At 44.5% G+C, this 22,208-nt stretch overlaps 2 protein-coding genes across 5 annotated transcripts in view; one reads left to right on the top strand and one right to left on the bottom strand.

The window, feature by feature from the left end:
• Positions 1 to 7,901, top strand: part of MAP3K13 (mitogen-activated protein kinase kinase kinase 13) — a 161,351-nt gene extending 153,450 nt beyond the window's left edge. For all 3 annotated transcript variants that reach the window (XM_020286590.2, XM_076003332.1, XM_076003335.1), the window contains one exon: positions 294 to 7,901. In XM_020286590.2, coding sequence (XP_020142179.2) covers positions 294 to 395 — 102 coding nt within the window. In that variant the 3' untranslated portion in view covers positions 396 to 7,901. The remainder of the gene's footprint in view (positions 1 to 293) is intronic.
• TMEM41A (transmembrane protein 41A) lies at positions 6,906 to 16,984 on the bottom strand. 2 transcript variants are annotated; one of them, XM_076003337.1, is made up of 5 exons: positions 16,770 to 16,984; positions 15,058 to 15,211; positions 12,759 to 12,920; positions 12,204 to 12,358; positions 6,906 to 9,084 (listed from the first exon to the last, which is right to left on the bottom strand). In XM_076003337.1, exons 1-5 carry the CDS (start codon positions 16,886 to 16,888, stop codon positions 8,940 to 8,942), a joined length of 735 nt encoding a protein of 244 aa, XP_075859452.1. In that variant the 5' UTR covers positions 16,889 to 16,984; the 3' UTR covers positions 6,906 to 8,939. The 2 variants fall into 2 exon arrangements, with proteins under 2 accessions (XP_075859452.1, XP_012605254.1); XM_012749800.3 differs by having other exon boundaries at positions 12,220 to 12,358.
• Between the last annotated feature and the right edge of the window lie 5,224 nt (positions 16,985 to 22,208).

The following is a 22,208-nucleotide window of genomic DNA, read 5'->3' as shown; positions in this document are numbered from 1 at the left end:
GTTGTGAGGATCACGTGGATTAACAGAGGCAAAGCTCCTTGGGCAGTGCCTGGAGCATAGTAAACGCTCTGTAAGTGTGTGGGGTGGGGTACTGTTAGGATTGTGGTAGTTGTCATCATCATCATCTCCATAGGTCTTCTTTGTCCATACACCCCACAAGGACAGGACCTGATCTCATCTATCTTTGCAGCCCCCCACCAAGCACAGCACCTGTCGTGTGGGAGGTGTTCAATACGTGCTTACTGAGTGCTTGTAGCAATAAATTAAGGTTTTATTTTGTCTTGACTTTGCAGAACCCTATGCAGTTTGAAGAATCGGACTGTGACTCTTCAGAGGGGGAGTGTTCTGATGCCACAGTTAGGACCAATAAACACTACAGCTCCGCTACTTGGTAATGAAGGAGTATGCGTCCTGAAGATCTCATAACTATACTGGCATTTCAAATCCACCCCACCCCCAGACTCTTCCCACTCTCTACCTGCTTTCTGTCTGGGAAGAGAACTGCCCTATCTTTACCCCTAGAAATAAGCTGCAATAACAGGAACATGAGACTTCGCAAATCTCTGGAAAAAAATATCCAAATGAAATTAAGTCTCACTGAACATTTCAATCAAGAATGGCAGGGATCTATTTTATTGAATATTCTAGCTACTGTAACATTGATATTTATTTTTGTTTGACATTTTAACACTTTGTACTGTAAAGAGTGAACTATATATGATATATAGAGAGATACAATAATTTCTTGCAAAAAAAATGAGAGGAAAGAAAGAAAAGCAAAAAAGAAGTGAAATTGAGGAGCAACATCCTTGGGAATTTGTGGGGCTGGGAGGTATTATTGCTGCTTGAATAGGGGACCAGGCCTTTTGGCCATAAGTGACTGAAGAAGAGCCAGAGCAAGACATATGAGCATTTTAGCATTAAGCAACAGCAAAAGAAAAGCAATTCCAGGCAACTTGTGAACAGACCACATTAAGTTCAACCAGATTGTCCAGCTGGGTGATAGAAATAACCTTAAAAAGTTTGGTGACCAGATTCTTGCACCCAAGGTCTTCGAGGGCATGTACTTCCTCTAGGAGGAAAAAAACAAAACTGTATATGTGGAAGCTAATTTCATTTTTAAAATTTTAAGCAGCATTTGGTAGTGAGGCTTACAGATAGTATCAAACCTTGTCCTTGGCAAATACTTCCCTTTTTAATGCTGTCATTGTCCTTACCTTGACAAATGTGTTACCTTGACAAATGTGTTGATCTTGCAGACTCAAGTGCCATTTTCTTGTAGCTTATTTCCTTTCCACCTGCTGACCCTTAGGAAGAAAGCATAGTGGGGTATGCTGAGGAGAAGGAAAGGATAAGAGAAAAGGAACATCCACACAGTGTTAAAAAAGCAAATGTAGAAATTGTAAAAGTACATTCTCAGGATGGCTCAGTTGAGCTATATGGTGAAGGTGGGATCACCCCTCTCTGGAACCAGGTTGCTTGTCTGCTAGATTCATATTGATTCAAATAGGAGAACAGAGTTTGAAGGCAGCTAGGATGTGTGTGTGTCTATCCAATGTCCAATCCCAAACCATCCCCTTGTTTTTATTCAGTAACTCATTCTATCCTGGAAGCTTTAGTGACTGGCTACCACTGTCAGAATAAAGGCAAAACAAGCAACTTGCAAAAGGCAACTCCTCTCCCAGCATAATAGCATTTTTGTTAAATGCTACTTGTAAAATATCTTTTATTTCATTCCGAATCAATACAGTTTTGAATAACTGGATTTAGAAATTGGTGGAAGAAAAACAAGTGATGCTGAGCAAGGATTGGAAATATTTTTACATTGTCAAAAGCAGGAGGGCCTTCCTGTCTCCAGGGTAACAGCCTCTGAAAAGCATCCCAAGGTACTTCTTCATGGTGCCTTGGCTTTAAGGAAAATTCTATCTAGAATTTCATTTACAAATAGATGTTGACCTAGTTCCTGTCTGTGTCTCCAAGATAGATTACTATCCAACAAGCTCTTGATTGTCTAAACTGACACCACATCATGTTGAACGTTAGGAAAGACTTGCTTGGACAGCTATTACCATTTCCAGATGAAAATGTTGCCCCTTCTCTGGGTTTCACTAATTGCATCAGCCAAAAAGGAAAAGCAGAAGGGAATTTAGAGCAGTTCCTTTTGCTTGTTTGATCCCTCCAGTTGTTTACACTTTATGTTGAGACATTGATTTAAAATGTATTGTCTATGATTTATAGTTCTTAGGTAGAATGAAGGAAAACGTTTAACTTATACAGAAAGCAGTATTGTTTGCATTAAATTATTCCATTTTGTATAAATTCTGTAGCTGGACTACATGAAAGATCTTAAGTTATGGCATTATTATCATTGTTATTTTATTTTATAATATTATCATTCTCATTTTCTGTCGATCAGAAGGTGTGGTTTACGATGTAGCACAATGATCATGTTTATTGCTAACCGTGAATTATGATGGGTTTTATAATTTTAATGAAGGAATGAAAATGGAACTGCCATTTGGGAGCTCCCTGGTGTTCATCTTAGCTGTATTCCCTATTTTCTATGTACAACAACAATCATCTGAGGATGCGTGTTCTGCTCTGAAGCCCAAGGGATACGTTGTGGTTTTGACTGTACCATGTAAGCTCCTGGGTGGGCAGATGACCAAGTGGATGGACAAATAGTTCTGTAAACTTCCTCAAGTTTCTTAGGAAATAAAATCATGGGACTATATTAGAAGCAAAAGAGAATTATTTAATGCTCTGAGAGGAACAGACCTAGAGAGTTTTTCATGGGGCTCATGGAATAGTCTCAAGAATTGACAACGTAGTTTGTAATCTCCTTCCAGTCAGATCTCTCAACACCACTCTTTTTCCTCCTCATCGGGATTAGCAAGGAGACTAAGAAAAATATATATATACACTAGTCCCCCCATATCTGAGGTTTTACTTTCCCTGGTTTCAGTTACCCACAATTAACCATGGACTGAAAATATTATATGGAAAATTCCAGAAATAATTCATAAATTCTAAATTGCGTGCCATTCTGAGTAGCATGACGAAATCTTGAGCTGTGCCACCGTGGGCATGGATCCTCCCTCTGTGCAGCGAACCTACGCTGTGGATGTGACCTGCCCATCAGCCGCTTAGTAGCCATCTCGGTCATCAGATCAGCTGTTGCCGTTATCACAGCGCTTGTGTTCAGATAATCCTTATTTTACTTAACAATGGCCCCAAAGAGCAAGAGTACTGGACCTAATTTACAAATTAAACTTTAATCATAGGTATGTGTGTACAGGAAAAAACATAGTATATATTAGGTTTGGTACTATCTGCGGTTTCAGGCATCCATTGGGAGGTCTTGGAATTTATCCCCCCAGATAAGGGAGGACTACTGTATACACATATAAGGCATGACTTAAAATGCCTAGCTGTGATGTCATTCCATAACAAGACTAAAGAAATTCAAGAAAAAGACATAGTCACTTAAAAGATCAAGTGCTGGAAAGAGTACCTTTGAAAGGCCATATTTTCCATCCTCTGACTTCAGATCACACTGTACTGTGATTTTTTTTTTTTTTTGGTTCACTACTCCTTGGAATGGAGTTGCTACCACTGTCAAAAATGAAACACTGACACTTCAATTTGTCCAATTCTTGCCCACCTTTAGAGGCAACAGAGAAACATGAGGGTCAAGTTCTGTCTTATACCTTTCAGTGATGGTCTTCCTAGAAAACCCACCCCAGATGCCTCATATTTTTATCAGTTATTTGAATTCCCATCTTGACTATCTTTTATGCTAATGCCATACACCTTATCTGGATTAAATGTTCTGAGTATGTTATGGCAGTAGACAATGGTTGAATCTTCAGTCATTCATCGTATTGTCAAGAGTTGAATAAAGTCCACATTGAACACATTTGTTGAGTAGAATTGACTAGAAGTTTCAGAGAAGAACAGTGTCCTTAGTCAAGGTTAAAAAGGGAAATATCTTCTCTATCCCAGCTTGGCCATTCCCTGCCTGCCTTGTGATGAGCAGGAAAATCTTGAACTGATGTACGTTTCTTTGAGAACTCCACAGTCATCTGAAGAGTGTTGAATCAAGAGTTCAGAGAATTCATGAGCTAATTTTCCAGTCCTGAAAACTGTGCAGCAGTACTCCAAGGAACCTCACAAGACTGATGTCAAGCTTCTTCATTGGGATGAATGTCCACATTCATTTAGCATTTACCATCTGGTTTTGACTGCAAAATAATGAGTTTTAATTTGTGTTGCAGATGAGCATTTGGTTCTGATTTCCATATATTTCTAGATCATGTCCTCTGAATAACAATGCCTCTTAAAATTGCATTAGCAGAGGGACTGAGAAGCCTGGATCTACTGTGAAACTATAATGGACCTTACCACCATGAAAGTTTAGACTTGTTTCCAAGGTTGTGGGGAGCTCCCACTCAGAAAGGTAAAGACGCCAGCCCTATTGCAAGAGGATTTGTATGGCCTACTTGAAGTTCAGATACTGTATTTAAAAATGTCAGTATCAACAGATCTATCTTTCTAGAATTAAGGACATTTTTAGGAGAAGGAAGGAGGGGAGGAGGAGGAAGGAGGAAAATTTTTAAAAAATTAAAAATTAAAAAAAAAGGACATTTTTAGTAGGATTTAGTAAGACTATAGGACTTCATTGTGCTAAATTATGTCCCTTTCCTTCCCTAAGTAATAGATGTGTTTTGGATTTTCCTCGTACCAACCTAGACTATTCTCTCACTAGGGACCACTGACATACTTTGAGAGTAAATGCATCCTTACTGATCAGATGATTTACTTTTTTTTTCCCCCAATGCCCTTATGTCTCCATTTTTTTCCTTTTAATTCTCCATAACATAATATTTGGAATCCAAGGAATTTCTGCCCTGCTCCACAGTAGAGTGTACCATGTTTTGTTTTGTTTTTCCAATGAGCCAGAAATCAAAATACCAGCACATACCACCATCTACCACCTCCATCCCAAACACCCAAGGCCAACATTATTGAGCACCACGTCCTTTCCTACTGAGCACAGACAGAGCCTCAGAACTTCTCATGACATAGCACTTGGAGCAATAATTACCACTTGATCAGAATTGATGTACAAGGGGAAATCCATGTACCATCCTAGCTCAAAGTTCATAATTAATTTCCTAAAGGTGGTTTGAGCTCTTGAGTTAGCTCTGATGAAGAATGACAGGCTCACATCAGAGTTCTCCTTAAGGATCCCACCAATGGCTGTCAGGTGCAGTGCCACTGGCAGGGGAAAGGCCACTTGCCTCTACCCTTTTGGACTATTAATACAATTTTCCAGTTGAAGAATCATCAATCACTGATGGATCAAATTCCAAAATGTCTTATCATTCACATCATTTAATTGTATTGAATGAGCACATTCCTCCCTTACCTTCTATAAACAGAAAGTTAGTATATTAAGTCTCAGTTACTTGCTTCTTTCTTACACTCTGAGACTAATGTACCAAAATGATATGACATTCTTTTCAAGACTTTGACTTATACTGTCAGTATGAATTTAGTGCCTTTCCAGGCAGCAAGATTCATCTTCTTTGCTGATTTTATAGGACAAATGTCCCAGTATACTCACACCACCAGTGTTACCGACCTTACAGACTGGCACATTAGAGTCATATTAGTCTGCTTGTTTGCATGTTACAACTGATATTGCAAACGCCTATTCAAGTTGGAATGAACAAGGCTGCTAAGTGGAGGACCCTCGTGGGACCTGGAGCATTTCTCAGGGATGGGTGGCAAAAGAGGGGAGCTCTGAAATCACTGCTTGGAGAAACAGGGTTACACCAAAGGAGCTGGGTTAAGAGTTTATTAACCATCAAGTGAGCAGGGCATGATGGCAGGATTTCACACAGAGCCAAGCCCCAAGCAGATGACAAGGCCACTGTAAGGAAGCTTCCAGCAGCATCCCAGGCCTGCTCTCCAGAGCCACTTCACAGTACTCAGGGGATCGCTGGCTCCCGGCCCATGGCTGCTGTGCGGTGATCAGGTGGACAGGGTCCTCCAATGGTTGCAGGCCAGAGGGAACCCTGGCCGGAATGTGTGAGCTATTAGGAAGATGTCACCCAGTGGCTCTTCACTTCCTGAATGACCACTTCCCAGACTCCAGAAATGGGAAGACCGTCTTTGATTTCTTTATTACAATAATTTGAACTCCTATCGATTTGAACAGATTGAATTTCTTTTTTGTGGTTAAATCTCAAAATGAACTCCCTCATGTCCCATTCCCAGTGTTGTTTTCTGATGCCGGCTCCCTCTTTGTATTGGACAGCGATGGGAACAAGAACGACTATCAAAGCAAATGAATGCATGGAATTAAACAAAAAGTGTACTTCACCATTGCCTGGTCCTGTCTTTTCCTAAATGTACTGTTTGTGTCCTGAGAGCTGCCTTAACAAGTCTCAGCAACTGTCAGAACTTTAGGGAGAGGAAGGCTTTACAGGAGTAGGTTTCCTGCAGCCAGGAAAATCAGGTGAGGGGGAAAGCAGGTTTCTGTTGACTCCTGCATTTTAGACACAACCACAAAAGCAAGAGGCAACCATCGTTGTCTTTGATTAAAGTCTGTTCTTGAGAATTCTGTACAAGCCTAGGCAGGCCCTTGCTGCTTCTCTGTGCTTTCCTGCTGCCCGTCTGGTAGCTACTTTTGTTATTAGTGACCCCAAGATAAAGGGAGCACAAAGAGGAAAAAGAAGAAGAGGAAAATCTGGCTTCCAAACAATGATTTGGTAAGAAGCATACTGAGAGTAGAAAGCTAAAGCACCATTTTGGATTGTCTGGTTTTCAGCCCATCCTGATTCCCAATGGCAAGGGTAGTTGAAAGTTAGCAACATGTACAAAAAAGCACCACACAGAACACTGATATTCATTTATTTGGGAAATTGCTTTGCCTGTAAACTCACAACTGATAAGGCACATTGTTGCAAAATTGTGGGAGTGGAGGGAGGAAGACAAACCTAAGGATCCTGAAAGGGGCAAAGGACACGCATGTGCAATACGTGGAGAACATCCTTGTTTCTCCTTCCCTCCTCCTACAGAACACTAAGAGCCTCTGGTTTCAGCCTCCTGCTTACCCTACTCTCATTACCAAGGTTTCTTTTAAAGAAACACATTTTTTAAAATGAAATCCTTGATGTGAAAGGATCATACCATGTCTAAAAACATTTTGGGAATCCATTCTTCCTATGAAATATGAGTATTCCCAAGAATAAAACAAGAGGCCTAGATTAAAGCCTAGGCAAGATTCTTGGCCATGCCAAATCATAAACCCACCAAACGATGCCCAAGAGCAACAGCTCTGGTAGGTCATGGTGAGTTACTCCTGCAGGGTACATAGACCATAGAGCTGGTTAGTTTGGGTGCCAAGGTTCCTCTGTCCTTGGAAGTATTAACCTTGCTCTGTGCCAATCCTACTGCAGCTATAGGAAGTAATGACAGCTATAGGCAATTAAGACACAACAAAATAATGAGAAACCAATTTTTCTTATAAAAACTGTTGTCAATTAGTAAAAAAAAAAAAAAAAAAAAGAATAAAAAATTACTTTAAAAAAAGAGGCTGGACACAGTGGCTCACACCTGTAATCCTAGTGCTCTGGGAGGCTGAGGCAGGAGGATCGCTTGAGCTCAGGAGTTTGAGACCAGCCTGAGCAAGAGCAAGACCCCGTCTCTACTAAATAGGAAAATTAGCCAGGCGTGGTGGTGTGCACCTGTAGTCCCAGCTACTCGAGAAGCTGAGGCAGAAGGATTGCTTGAGCCCAGGAGTTTGAGGTTGCTGTGAGCTAGGCTGATGCCACGGCACTCTAGCCCAGGCAACAGAGTGAGACTCTGTCTCAAAAAAAAAAAAAAAGAAACCAAGTTTTTCCTCCTTGAAAAACCAAGTTTTTCCTCCTAAAAGATAAAATACAATTATTCCTCAGTTATTCTTGGCAAATAAAAAATGAAAAACATCCAGAGGGTATACTGGCTGATAGCCTAGTGTACTGAATCCATTCTCTTAGAAGGAGAACATAGAAGGGATTGTCACGCAGAAAGGACGGATAAGAAACTATGGATGGTCATTTGATTCAGGTGAGTCAAGAGCCCTTCCCCACCCCTCCAATCCAGATGGATAAGAATTTTTCCAGAACATATCCATAACATAGAGTTTGTTCCATTCATATTTAATAGCCTATTTGTAATCAGCTTCACTGTCAGGACATGCAACTGTGAAATGTGACATACATGGTAAGATCAACGTGTCTGAACAAAAGAGCATCACAGAAGTCATTGTGTATTTGAGCTACATGTGGAAGTCCTAGGCAGTTCATTGGCTTGTTTCCCTTTACTTATGGAAGAGGTAGGTCATCAGCAAAAAAGTACAAAAGAAACACTCTTCAAGAAATTAATAGAAGATGAAGAGCAATGTCAGCAATGTGGGTTCACATGTCATCATAGATACTAATCACATCCACAAGGACATAACAAGAAGAGACCCATCACAACAGCTTGTCATTTTCCAAAAGAGGCACTCTGGACAAGGACAATCAACATCTTCTCCCAAGGCAAATAAGACAGGTTGTCCTGAACTCCTTCTTAGACAATAAAGTATGAACAGGACTTTCTAAGGGGCCATCCATTTTGCAGAGTGTCCTGCTAAACCGGGACTGGTTTTAAAACCTGACACAATTCACCTTCAGGAGCACAGAGTGTCTTTTATGACAAGACACTGCACAATCACCTGTTGAGGGTAATTTAAAAACAATGAGGGGCTTTAGAGGACCACACCCATCACACAAATAAGCAAGAGTCCAGGGATGGGGCAAACAGAAAACCCAGATCACGTGTCTTTTCTGTTTATATGATTAGCGCTGCTTGTTTCTTTCAATTGCAAATGTTTCTGGCTAAATTTTTTAATGAGGGTTCCAGGAACTAATGCCACTAAGGCAATGGCCAACAGCTTTAAGACAGTTTCCCAGGAGAAAAGAGCATCCAAGGAGGTTAGGGTCGACAGGATGGAGCCTGTCTGTACACAGATGAAATTGTATGGTATCAAACCTGGAAGAAGAAAAGGGAAAAGAGTCTGTTACTAGGGGCAGGAAAACTAAGAAAATCACAATTCAGAAATGTCACCAGTAATTCAGAACAGTGAGTATAGTTTTTTTGGCCTGACTCCTGACCCTTAAACATATTAATTCTTTCCCTCCTTTCCTTCATTTCCACTCTTCCCTCCTCTCCTCACTTCCCATATACACCTGCCTGGAGAATGGTTTACACAAATATATATACACTACAATAAGATACAAAGTTTAAAACAGGAAAAACAAAATGAGTGCACAAGAATACAACAAGCCCATCAGTACAATTAGTACAAAAATGCATACTGTTCACCTATTTGCTAAAGGTGGGCCCCAAATTTGGTTCTGAGCATCCAACAGCCAAAGTAAAGACAGAAGTACCATCAAAGTAAAGACAGTATGCATGAGATTTAAAAAAAAAAAGTTTCTTAAAAGAAGTACTACTTTTCATACTCTGTACTCTCTCTAAAAGGTCATCAAATCTACTCAACCTAAAAGTCTGACTGGTGGCTGCACAGGCTGGTTGTAAAACAATCCCCTGGTGAACTCGTTTAAAAACACACCCTCACACTCTACCCCAGAGATTCTGCTTACTAGGTTCCGGGTTAGAGCTGCCCAGAAACCTGTACTTTTTTTTTATTTTTATTTTTATTTTTTTTTGAGACAGAGTCTCACTTTGTTGCCCAGGCTAGAGTGAGTGCCGTGGTGTCAGCCTAGCTCACAGCAACCTCAATCTCCTGGGCTCAAGCGATCCTTCTGCCTCAGCCTCCCGAGTAGCTGGGACTACAGGCATGCGCCTCCATGCCCAGCTAATTTTTTTAATATATATTAGTTGGCCAATTAATTTCTTTCTATTTATAGTAGAGACGGGGTCTCGCTCTTGCTCAGGCTGGTTTTGAACTCCTGACCTTGAGCAATCCGCCCGCCTCGGCCTCCCAGAGTGCTAGGATTATAGGGGTGAGCCACCATGCCCAGCTAGGAACCTGTATTTTAAAAGCCTCTTACCCATCCCCACCCCTGGATTAGATCACAGACCACTCAAGGTCACACAGCCTGTCAGACCCCCTCTCCAGAGGCTTTCCAAGCCTCAGGCCACCTAGGCAATTACAAGCCATTAACTCCCACAACTGAGGTGCTGAGGCACTTTGTCTGAAAGCTGATATGACCAGAATTGGCTGTGGGAGATCTTACTTCGATTTAAGATCTCAATTTCTCTCAGGTATTTCCTATTAATAGCAGCTGCTCAACTACAGATTTGTTCTGTTTGACCTAGAAGCCCTGAATTGCCTTTCCCTCCATGCTCAAAGGAAGATTTAAGAGAAGGCAGTCCTAGGCCAGGTGCGGTGCCTCGGGCCTTATATCCTAGCACTCTGGGAGGCTAAGGTGGGAGGATCCCTTGAGGTCAAAGTTCATGATTAGCCTGAGCAAGAGCAAGACGCCCTCTCTACTAAAAATAGAAAAAATTAGCTGGGCATGGTAGCGCATGCCCATAGTCCCAGCTACTCAGGAGGTTGAGATAGGAGGATTTCTTGAGCCCAGGAGTTTGAGGCATTGCACTTTAGCCTAGGCAACAGAGTGAGACTCTGTCTTGAAAAAAAAAAAAAGAGAAAAGGCAATCGGTGGCTTAGGCTTTAAAAGGGTGGCTTACTTCCAACATGGAGAAAGTGCTAGCACTTTACCATTCTGCTAAAGTTGGTCCAAGGCCCACACTTTGAGAAACACTGCTGTAGTCCCAGGCCCTTATCTGACCAATTGGCTTGATGGGTAAGTAGCTTGCTAGAGGTCATACAATTGTTAAAGGCAAAGAGAGACGTCAGAAATCGTCTAATTCAGCGACTGTAAAATTCAGGATCCAGCAGATCCCCTTCTAGGGACTAGCTACTCATAGTAGATAGTTGTTATCACCTGGAAAACTTTAAAAGATGCGGATCCCTGAGTCCCACCCCAGAGATGATGATTAGTTGGTGTGTGGTGTGGCCTTAATCCAAGGATTGTTAAATCTCCCCAGGTGATTTTTAATAGGTTTGCAAAGTTTGAGAACCACTGACTAGGAACTGGATTAAAAAGCATATTCCTAGATCCCACTCCCAGGATTCTGATTCATTAGGTCTAAAGTCGGTCCCAGAATCTAGATTCTCAACAAGCCCCCTGACCTTACCATCTGTTAAAGGTGGCCCAAGGCCCATATTTTGAGAAACACTGCTCTATTCCCAGCCTCTGGTCTGGGCAAGCGGCCCACTGAAAGTAGGTAGCTTGCTGAAGGTCATGCAGTTGTCAAAGGCAAGAAGGAACCTCATTGATGCCAGCTTTTCCTAAGGCAGAGCTTAAAACAGGAGCCAAAAGCTGGGTGCGATGGCTCACGCCTGTAATCCTAGCACTCTGGGAGGCCAAGGAGGGAGGACCACTCAAGGTCAGGAGTTTGAAACCAGCCTGAACAAGAGCGAGACCCCGTCTCTACTAAAAATAGAAACAAATTAATTGGCCAACTAAAAATATATAGAAAAAATTAGCCGGGCATGGTGGCGCATGCCTGTAGTCCCAGCCACTCGGGAGGCTGAGGCAAGATTGCTTGAGCCCAGGAGTTTGAGGTTGCTGTGAGCTAGGCTGATGCCACGGCACTCACTCTAGCCCAGGCAACAGAGTAAGACTCTCTCTCAAAAACAAAACAAAACAAAACAAAACAAAACACCAGGAGCCAAGACCAGATAGGAAGTCCCTTGCTCTGCTCCTTTCTTCTGTTTCCACCCAAAACTCATGGCCACATACCCTCACACCAACAGTGCTCTTCCTGCTGCTGTTTACTGAGCACTCACTATGGGCCATGTCCCGTGCTTTACATGGATTCTCTCTTCTAATCCCGGTGCCTGGTGCAATGCTTGGCACACAATAGGCAGTTGTAGAATGAACAATCTGTATTTATTCCAAAATATTTTTATGAGTTTTCATGTCCAAGCCTAGTATACTCAAAATCAAGAATAATGACTTTAGATCATAAAGCTTGAAGATGCTTTTTATGAGCCTGTGTTCTCAGAGACCCACATGCCCTTGTGGCTGGGAAGTCAGGGCAGTCCCCTAGCATGACTGAAGACTCAAACTTACCCCACCAGCATCTTACCGATAAGAACTGAGAAGAAGAACTGCACAATGGGGATGTTCAGAATCGGGGCCGAGAGGTTTAAGAACCAGTTTGGTGTCATGGGGAAAAGTCTCAAAAACAGCAAGAAAAAAAACAAGCTGTTTCTGTTCTCCTCCACCTGTAGCCAAAGAGGACAAAGCTGTTAAGAGGCAGAGACGATCTCCAGGTATTGAAAACCTTCTGGTGCCGGGCACTGTTCTAGACACTTTACATATTCTGTTCCCAACCCTTCCAACAACTCTCCAGGGTACAGACTATTTCCCCATTTTAAAAACGGAGGTACCTGAGGATCAGAGAAATTAGGAACTTGCCCAAGGTCACAGAGCTGATAATAATGGAGCTGGGATTTGATCCCAGGTCTGTAACTCCTAAAGACATCAAAAGAACCCTTAGTCAAAGGCTTAGGACCTCCTGGGACAGGGTAGAGGAGCTCTGTGGGAAATCTCTGCTCCTTACTCCCCTCAAAGCCATGAGGTGACTTGCTTGGGGCCCAGCACTTGGATGTGCCCCACGCTTACCTTCCTCTGCAGCAAGGCCACTTTATCAGGGAAGTAGGAGACCACCAGCTGTTTGCCAAAAATGCTGGAGAGCAGGTAGCAGCACGTGGCACCCACTGAGGTCAACACACAGCACAGGAGAAGCCCCAGCCATGGCCCAAACAAAGCACCAGCTAAAACATTCTGCAAAGAAAACAAACACTTAGCCATGAGAACATCTGGCTGCTCTCAGCCTCATCCTGGAGTCTAAGGGTCATAGGTTCCCTCCTCCTTCAGTGGTTTTCCCAGCCAAAACCCAACTCCTTTTTTTTCAGACAGGGTCTCTTGCTCTGTTACCCAGGCTGGAGTGCAGTGGCACAATCATAGCCCACTGCAGCCTTGAACTCCTATGAGCTCAAGTGATCCCCCTGCCTCAGCCTCCCAAGTAGCTAAGACAATAGGCACATGGCACCCTACCCAGCTAATTTAAAAAAAAATTTTTTTTTTTTTTAGAAATAGGGTCTCGCTATGTTGCCCAGGCTGGTTTTAATCGCCTGAATTCCAGCAATCCTCCCACCTCAGGCTCCCAAAGTGCTGGGATTATAAGGCATGAGCCACCATGCCTTGTCCCAATTCCTATTTTAAAGAGATGAAAGAAAACTGATGAAAAGGATTGGAACTACAACCCTGGCCTCAGACTCTTCATCTTTAAAACCAGGATAATGATTAAAGCCTCAGGGGGCAGTGGAGAACTAAATGGAATACCATGTATTATATATAGCACCCAGCTGCTGCATGGGCTGTGGTGGATCCTGCAATCACTGGGACTTCAAGAGGTAGAAATGAAGCTCACAAGTTATTTATACTATTTCAAAGGATGAATACAAACCATGAACTGGCCCTTGGTAAGACCAGAGAAGCTATTCAAGATTTCTTGTTTCTTTGCTTTTTGTTGGAATTACCTCTATGCAGTATGCTGATACTGGGGGTTCCATGTTGACTAGAACTCTAGCTGACACTTAAGGAAGTCTTAGTTTAATGAAAATGGAAAGGTGAACCAATACTTCCTAAATGCGGTCTGGTGGTAGACATCATCCTGCCAAAACCTGGGATCCAAGAGAGAAAGTCAAAGGGGGCGTGGAAGTGAGAAGGTGGGGATCTGCTGTGTGTTAAGTGCTTGACTACATGCCTTGTGTAATCCTCACTAAACCTCTGTGCCTTATACTATCTTAGTCCCATTCTGTGGGTGAGAGATTAAGTATCTTGCTCAAGATCACACCCAGCAGAGCCAGGATTCACCCCCAGGTCTGGATGTAAAGCCCCCGTTAAATAGCAGCTGGCTCTCTGTCCTGAAGAGGGATCAGCTCAAGAGAGAAGACAGATAGAAGGGCTGCCCCAAGGAGTTGGCCCTTAACCTTGAGCCCATACACTCCTGCTTCTCTTGGGCATGTTTGCTTTTCTTCTAGTTTCCAACAAACTGCTTAAACCAACCCAGCTTGAGCCTGGAGTAGAGAAAAGATGCTGGGGCGGGAGAGGAAAGCAGGACAAAAGGAAGCTGTCAAGGTTTCTTGCTTCTTCACTTAGTTGTTCAATAAGTGCTAAAGGGCTGGGCACACCTGTAATCCCAGCACTTTGGGGAGCTGAGGCAGGAGAGTTGCTTGAGGCCAGGAGTTTGAGACCAGCCTGGGCAACATACCAAGATGCTGTCTCTACAAAAAATAAGAAAAATTAGCCAGGCATAGTGGTCTAGGTACTAGGCCTACAGTCCTAGGTACTTGGGAAGCTGAGGCGGGAAAATCACTTGAGCTCAGGAATTTGAGGCTGCAGTGAGCTATGATCGGGCCACTGCACTCCAGCCTGGGTGAGAGAGCAAGACTCTATTTTTAAAACAAAACCAAACAAAATTTATTTTTTTTCACTTATGATGAAAAAAGTCTTTTTTTATTTTTTTTATTTTAGAGTATTATGGGGATACAAGTGTTAAGGTTATATATATTGCCCAGCCCCCCCCTCCACCCTCGAGTAAGAGCTTCAAGCATGTCCATCCCCCAAACGTTGCACATCTTACTCGTTTGGTTGTATATACTCATCCCTTCCTCCCCTCTCCCACCCTCCCGACACCCGATAAATGTTACTCCTATATGTCCACTTAGGTGTTGATCCATTAATACAACTTGCAAAACCAAACAAAATTTAAAAAGTGCTAAGGGCACTGCATGCCAGCCCCTCTACATCCACTGTTAGATTTAATTCTCCCACACAGTAATCCTAGGAGGTTATGGAGGAGTATCCAAATTTCACAGATAAGGAAACAGGGTTGGAAGGAGGGCAGGACACTAACCAGGAAGCTGGAGCCAGGGATGGCAAAGCCCTGTTTGTAGAGGTAGGCGCTACAGAAGAGCAGGAATACGTAGGCTTGGTGCTCCTTCCGGTAATCCCGCAGGACCTCAGAGAGCTCCCGCAGCTCAGCCAGGTCTGAGGGGAACCACAGCGACCTGGGGATTTGGAAAAACAGATGGAAACCTGAGTCCAGATCAGCCCAGTGCCTGAGAAGTCACTTGCTATATCTTCTTTCCAAAGTAGGTTTATAAACACGCCCATCATCTGGTCTGCTAGGGACACATACATAATGTGAACCCAAGACGATAGGCGATCTGACACACACAGTAGAGGCAGATAGAGGGCCTACGTTTGGAAGCAAGAGAATTGGGTTAGCATCCCATCTCTGCTACTTTCCAGTTGTGTGACCTTGGGTTAGTCGCTGCGCCTCAGTTTCCTTATCTACAAAATGAGCAGCTTTGCAATCATTAAGTTCCCCTTTACCTCTCAGATTTTGTGATCTCTTAAGAGGCAAACGGATTCATTTCCAGGCAAGTAGTAAGAGTCTTAAACCACCTTCCTTTCAAGGACACCCTCAAGAACAATTCAGACTTTGCACTGTTCTTACGGTACTATATAAAACGACTGTTTTCTCATTCACTAATATACCAATTAAAGAGTCTCCAGAAAAGTCTATCCAACCCACTCCATAAACATAACTTTCTTGATATGTCAGACTTGAAACCAAGCCTTTGAAAGAGCCTACTTTTTCACCCTGCTCTTAATCTGGTCCTGGGTACACTTTGAATCCTATCCAAGGGTTATAGAGTAAAGGCCACCCTGCCTCCGTCATCTGAACAGTCCTTGAATCCATCACTAATCAATTATGAGCACATTCTCTTAGTTCTCAGGAGATCATTATCTTAGGGAGTCTCACACACAGCAGAGCCTTCTCAGCTAGAGCAAAAGTATAATAGTAATTGAAATCAGCTGCCCTAATATTCAACTATCAGCAAATCCCCTGACAATACAATGCTGTGCTAGGCACACTTCCATGCACTTTATACAGTCTCCAGCACTTGCAAGAACCGGCGAGGCAGGTATTGCTCTGCCTCCTGCCTCACCCAGTCGTTCATTAGAAGGCGAAAAGCAGGGCCAGGAAGAGGGGCTGATTTGTTAATTAATTCATGAATAATTTTAAGTTGTCCATGCAACACTGCTCCTGAAAACTTAATGTCTTAAAGTCCCAAGGGCAGCCCTGATGGTCGTGGGATGGCGTGGGGAGGAGGAGAGGGAGGCTCAAAGTGGACATGAAGTGGCTGGGGGTGCACACGGGGCGAAGGTCGGCTGGAAACGGGGCCAGGGCTGGGGCTGGGACTGCCAGGCGCGAGCAGAGAGCGCGGGCAGCGTCAGCCGGGCTGGGGCGCCGCGTCTCCCTCCGCAAGTCCCCACCTCTACCAGAGGGACCGCGCGCCGCGACAGCACTCCCCGCGCAGCCGGCAACGCACAGGTCGCAGTCGAGGCCGGGCCCGGGCTCCCATCCATCCGGCCTGTCCAGGACCGTGTAGACGCGGGTCGGGACACCGACCCGGATCTCCAGTCCTGGAACTGAACCTCAAATCCAAACCCTGACGCCTCCGATTCCAGAACCCGATTTTCCGATTCCCAGCCCCCATCCTCGGACCTGCCCCCTTCCCCTGACCCGAACCCCGAACCCCGATCCCCGCCACGCACCTGCCCCCAGGCTCCTCGGTGGAGCCCAGTCTCCGCCCTCGGGGCAGTCGCGTCGACAGCAGGTACAGGGCGAAGGTGCAGCCGGCGAAGACCAGAAGGAGGCCGAGCAGCGGCCGCATTTCGGCACCGCGCCCCGGCCCGCGGGGCGGCCGCCGAGCTCGGTGCAGCGCCGGGACCCGGCGGCGCGGACTGAGCCAGCGGAGCGCGTTCGCGGACGGACCGGGGCGGGGTCCGCGCCAGGCCCCGCCCCCTGCCCGCGCCCCGCCTCCAGGCCGGCTCCGCCCACTGTGGCCCGGGCCGGGGCTCCGGGAACCTGCCTTGCAGTGCGTCCCCGCGAGCGGGCGAGCGTGTGTCCTCTGCCGGCCTCTCTGTGCATGTTTTTCTTCGTCATCTCTGTTGGCTTCTCCACTTACTCTGCAGGCGCTGAACGCCCACAGTGCTGGCTGTGTGCCAGGGCTGGAGACCGAGGGGTGGCCCGCGAGCCCTGCCCTCAGCGAGCTTGCGGTCTAGTGGTCAGGACAGTCTCGTCCACAGCCCGCTGTCACACAGAGCAAATGTGGCCTGCGTAGAACCAGGAGCTGCAATCAAGTGCGGTGGGAAGATAATAGCGACCACGGAAATATTCATAATTGCTTTTTAATCAGCGCCTACTATATTCCTAATTCTCACAACCATCTTGCCAGATAGATATTTTGGCCTTTATTTAACAGATGAAAAGTCTGAGTTTCAGAAAGATTAAATGCCATCTCTCCCACCCCCAAAGAGAGCCAGGATAAGAATTCGAGTTAACCAAAACTAGTGCTCTTTACACTGCGCGGATTCATGGAGGTGGAGTTTAAGTTTACCTTCAAGGATGAGCAAGACTTCCAAAAGCAGAAAAAGGAGGGAATGAGTGAACTAGGGCACAAGTAAGGCACTTGAGTCCGGTTTCAGTGACGCCTAAAACATATGAGAAATGAGTGAGAAGCTGGGGACAAACAGAACATTGAAGGAAGGCTGAGGAGCTGGATTCTTAATATTGTAGAGGGTGAGACATCAACAGAAGTGTTTAAGTAAGAGAATGATTCAGTTCCTGTTTTAGGGGGTTCGCTTTGGCAGATGATTAGAATACGTGCTAAGTTGATATCTGGAACTGCCCCAATAAGAAAGGACACAGGCCTGAGTGGGGACCACAGCACTGGTAATAGAGGGAGGAAGATGGACAGGCTGGGGTGAGTTGAATTGGTAGGAGACATGACTGATTAAATGGAGAAAGAAGCAGAGAAGCCCCCAAAGTGTTAAAAGACTGGACAACAGAGAGAAAGCATCCTTGTCATATCATTTAAAGTATCTATTGAGCCAAATAGGGAGCACTTGTCAGAATTCATGTGTACAAGAGCCTAGTAATTCCATAGCAAGAATTTAACCTATAGATATACATACCCTACATAGACAAAAATATGTTTAAGGGTATTCTTTTTATATTAACAGATTGGAAACAACCAAAATTCCCATCAGTTAGGGACCAGCTAGGTTAATTATAGTATAGTCGCAAATGGAATACTATGTAGCCTCCTGAAAGAGCGAGGCAATTCTATGATATTTATCCTGATACAGTGCAGTCACCAGAGAGATGGCTAGGATAAATATTGAACAGAGGCCACTCGCTCAACGCTTCTTGGGCATGGCTCTGGGTCTTGGTAAAAATTCTAAAAATAAATAATTAATTTTAAAAAATTGAACAAACAAGTTGTAGTGTTAAAGTATACTATGACTCAATTTTAAGGAGAATAAAGAGGATGCCCTTTTTCTTTTCAAATATTTATAAATGAAATTATTCAATGTCTGGGATTTGTGTCAAAATAATGGGATGGAAGTTCAGAGAGTAGGATATAGATAGAACAAGATTGGCTATGAGTTGATAATTGTTAAAGCTGGCTGCTAGACATATGGAGATGAGTGTAATAATATCTACTCTGTTTCTGTATGTGTTTGAAATTGCCACTTAAGAAAATGAGGGGAGGCCAAGCACAGTGGCTCACACGTGTAATCCCTGCACTTTGGGAGGCTGAGGCAGGACAATCACTTGAGGCCATGAATTAGAGACCAGTCTGGGCAACATAGCAAGAACCCATCTCTACAAACAAACAATTATCCATGAGTGGTGGCATGCACCTGTAGTCTAATAGGGAGGCTGAGGCAGGAGGATCACTTGAGCCTCAAATAGGGAATTTGAGGTTACAGTGAGCTATGATTATGCCCACTCCAGCCTGGGTGACAGAGTGAGGAGCTGTCTTGAAAAGAAAAGAAAAGAAAAGAAAAAAAAAAAAACAGAGAAGAAAAGAGAGAGAAAAGAAAGTAAGAAAATAAGTACATAAGGGGAAATGTCCTCGGCTCTCCATTCCAGCTGAACACAAACCATGTTGGCTCATGCTTTTGACAACACTGCTCCTGCCATCTGGCAATCTCTGCCTGGCGAATTTCTACTTGTTGTCAATATCCAGGACAACTGTGACCTCCTCTGAGAAGCCTTCTCCAGTTCTCACAGTCAGAAAAGTTGTTCCTTCTGTATGCTTAGGGTTCTCTGAGAAATATCTGTACTCCTATTGCAAATATACGCTCCAGCGTCACTATCCATCACTATATGGACAGTGAACATTTCCATAAATGACTGAACCCTTAGCACTGTGCTTGTTTTATTATTAGCGCTTAATAAATGTTTGTTCAGTTAATGGGTCAGGTGTACTGAAGACAATGCTTAGTTGGTTTGGTACATGTTGACTTTGAGAAGCCAAAGGGATATAAGAGGAGAGGAAGTGAACGAGGAGAGGAACTGACGTGATGGAGCCTATGCCGGGAGAGTGCCGGGGCAAGGGCTGGAGTAGGGAGCACAGGTGAGGCTCCTGCTCTTAAGGACCTTACTTTCCCTGTGGCTGGGAAGAGCATGGAGAGATGTAATTATAGAGCATGGTGAGTGCCACGGAGGAAATAGACATGGTGAAGCTTATTCCACTTCACCAAAGCAAGTGTCAGTATTCCACGTGGATAAGTGGCTGAACAGGTGTTCAGATGAAGTCACTTGTGAAAAGTCTAAGCTATGGCCCGGCCTGGTGGCTTACGCCTGTAATCCTAGCACTCTGGGAGGCCAAGGCGGATGGATTGTTCAAGGTCAGGAGTTCCAAACCAGCCTGAACAAGAGCAAGACCCTGTCTCCACTAAAAATAGAAAGAAATTAATTGGCCAACTAAAAATATATAGAAAAAATTAGGCCGTGCACAATGGCTCACACCTGTAATCCTAGCATTCTAGGAGGCCAAGGCGGGCAATTGCTCGAGGTCAGGAGTTCGAAACCAGCCTGAGCAAGAGCGAGACCCTGTCTCTACTAAAAATAGAAAGAAATTAATTGGCCAACTAATATATATAGAAAAAACTAACCGGGCATGGTGGCGCATGCCTGTAGTCCCAGCTACTTAGGAGGCTGAGGCAGCAGGATTGCTTGAATCCAGGAGTTTGAGGTTGTTGTTAGCTAGGCTGAGGCCACGGCACTCACTCTAGCCTGGGCAACAAAGCGAGACTCTGTCTCAAAAAAAAAGAAAAAATTAGCCGGACATGGTGGCGCATGCCTGTAGTCCCAGCTACTCAGGAGGCTGAGGCAGAAGGATAACTTGAGCCCAGGAGTTTGAGGTTGCTGTGAGCTAGGCTGACCCCACGGCACTCTAGCCCGGGCAACAGAGTGAGACTCTCTCAAAAAAAAAAAAAAAAAAAAAAGTTGGCCGGGCGCGGTGGCTCACGCCTGTAATCCTAGCACTCTGGGAGGCCGAGGCGGGCGGATTGCTCGAGGTTGGGAGTTCGAAACCATCCTGAGCGAGACCCCGTCTCTACTAAAAATAGAAAGAAATTAATTGACCAACTAAAAATATATATACAAAAAATTAGCCGGGCATGGTGGCGCATGCCTGTAGTCCCAGCTACTTGGGAGGCTGAGGCAGGAGGAACGCTTGAGCCCAGGAGTTTGAGGTTGCTGTGATCTAGGCTGACGCCACGGCACTCACTCTAGCCTGGGCAACAAAAGTGAGACTCTGTCTCAAAAAAAAAAAAAAAAAAAAAGTTTAAGCTGTGGGAGGGGGGGCATGGGCAATATATGTAACCTTAACACTTGTACCCCCATAATACGCTAAAATAAAGAAGAAAAAAAAAGAACCAAGGGGAGCCAGAGGTGTGTGTGCCTGGTCCAAACTAGAAACTCAAGCCAGACAGTCCCTGAATGGTGCAGATCCTAGGATGGCATCTTAGCCCTTCCTTTACTCTCAACTTCCTTCACCCCTCACTAGCCCTGTTATCACCAGCCCACTTCACTTCCACAGCTGACACCCTGCACCATCATCCACCTCCACCTCTTGCTGTGATCGGTACTCAGCATTTGATGAGTGTCAATCATCCATTTAACAAATACTATTGAGTATCTCTGGTGTGCGAGATACTATGCCATGCTGATGCTAAAGATGCCTCCTTGTCCTTGAGAAGCTTCCACTTGCCCAGCACCCATATCAAGGGACCACAAAGATCACCTAAACTTTTGTGTGGGTAGCAGATCCCTCTGTGAACTGGTAACAGCTTTCCATACCTTGCTGGAAAAATATATACATGCACAGAACTTTGCATACAATCGGGGGCAGCACCAATCCTCTGAAGTCCAAAAAAAAAAAAAAAATGTCTAAGCTGTGAGTGCAGAACAGGACACAAGCCCTAGGCACCACCACTCAACAAGCAGAAGAAAATCCAGATCTCAGGCTGAACAGTCAGATTTGGAGGTCCTCTGTCTGGAGGAGAGAGCTGAAATGAGGGGAGGGGAGAAGGCCCCCTGGAAACCCCATCAGAGGGAAAGTAACAGCAGCTGACACTCATTAAATACTTAGCACACTCCAGACCCCATAATTAGCATTTTAACATGCCTGCGTTTATTTATTCCATATAACAACCCTCATGCAGTAAGAACTCTTAACAGCTCCACTTTACAATATAGGAAACTAAAGTTTAGGAAGAGTTAAGTAAGTAAGTGACAGGAGAGAAGACTGAAAGCAGAAGCCTGGTAAGAAATAGTGGAACCAAGGAAAGAGAACAAGATGGCTCAGTCAGGGATGTGGGATAAGAAACAGGGGGAAAAAAGTTGTCCTGAAAGCCCAAGAGATACGGTTAGAAAAGACACTGGTAGACAATGCCAGAGTCCATGGAGAAACCCACCAGGGAAATCTGAAGGTCATGAGATTTGGCCAACAGAAGGTGGTAAGCGAACTTTGACAGAGCTCTTTCACGTGGGTCTAATACCCCTGCCCTGCCCCCCAGACTCCTATTCTGATTCCTCCTGCTCAACCTGTCTGCTTGGGGAGAAGGCCCTGGACTGTGATCCCCACTCGCAACCACCTCCACCCTGGTCCCCAGCCCAGCATGTGCAGAGTCGAC

The sequence above is a fragment of the Microcebus murinus genome, chromosome 1 (assembly GCF_040939455.1).
Source record: "Microcebus murinus isolate Inina chromosome 1, M.murinus_Inina_mat1.0, whole genome shotgun sequence".
NCBI classification, from domain to species: Eukaryota; Metazoa; Chordata; class Mammalia; order Primates; family Cheirogaleidae; genus Microcebus; species Microcebus murinus.
The sequence above is the reverse complement of the archived record's forward strand: the minus strand, read 5'-3'. Positions and strand labels throughout refer to the sequence as shown.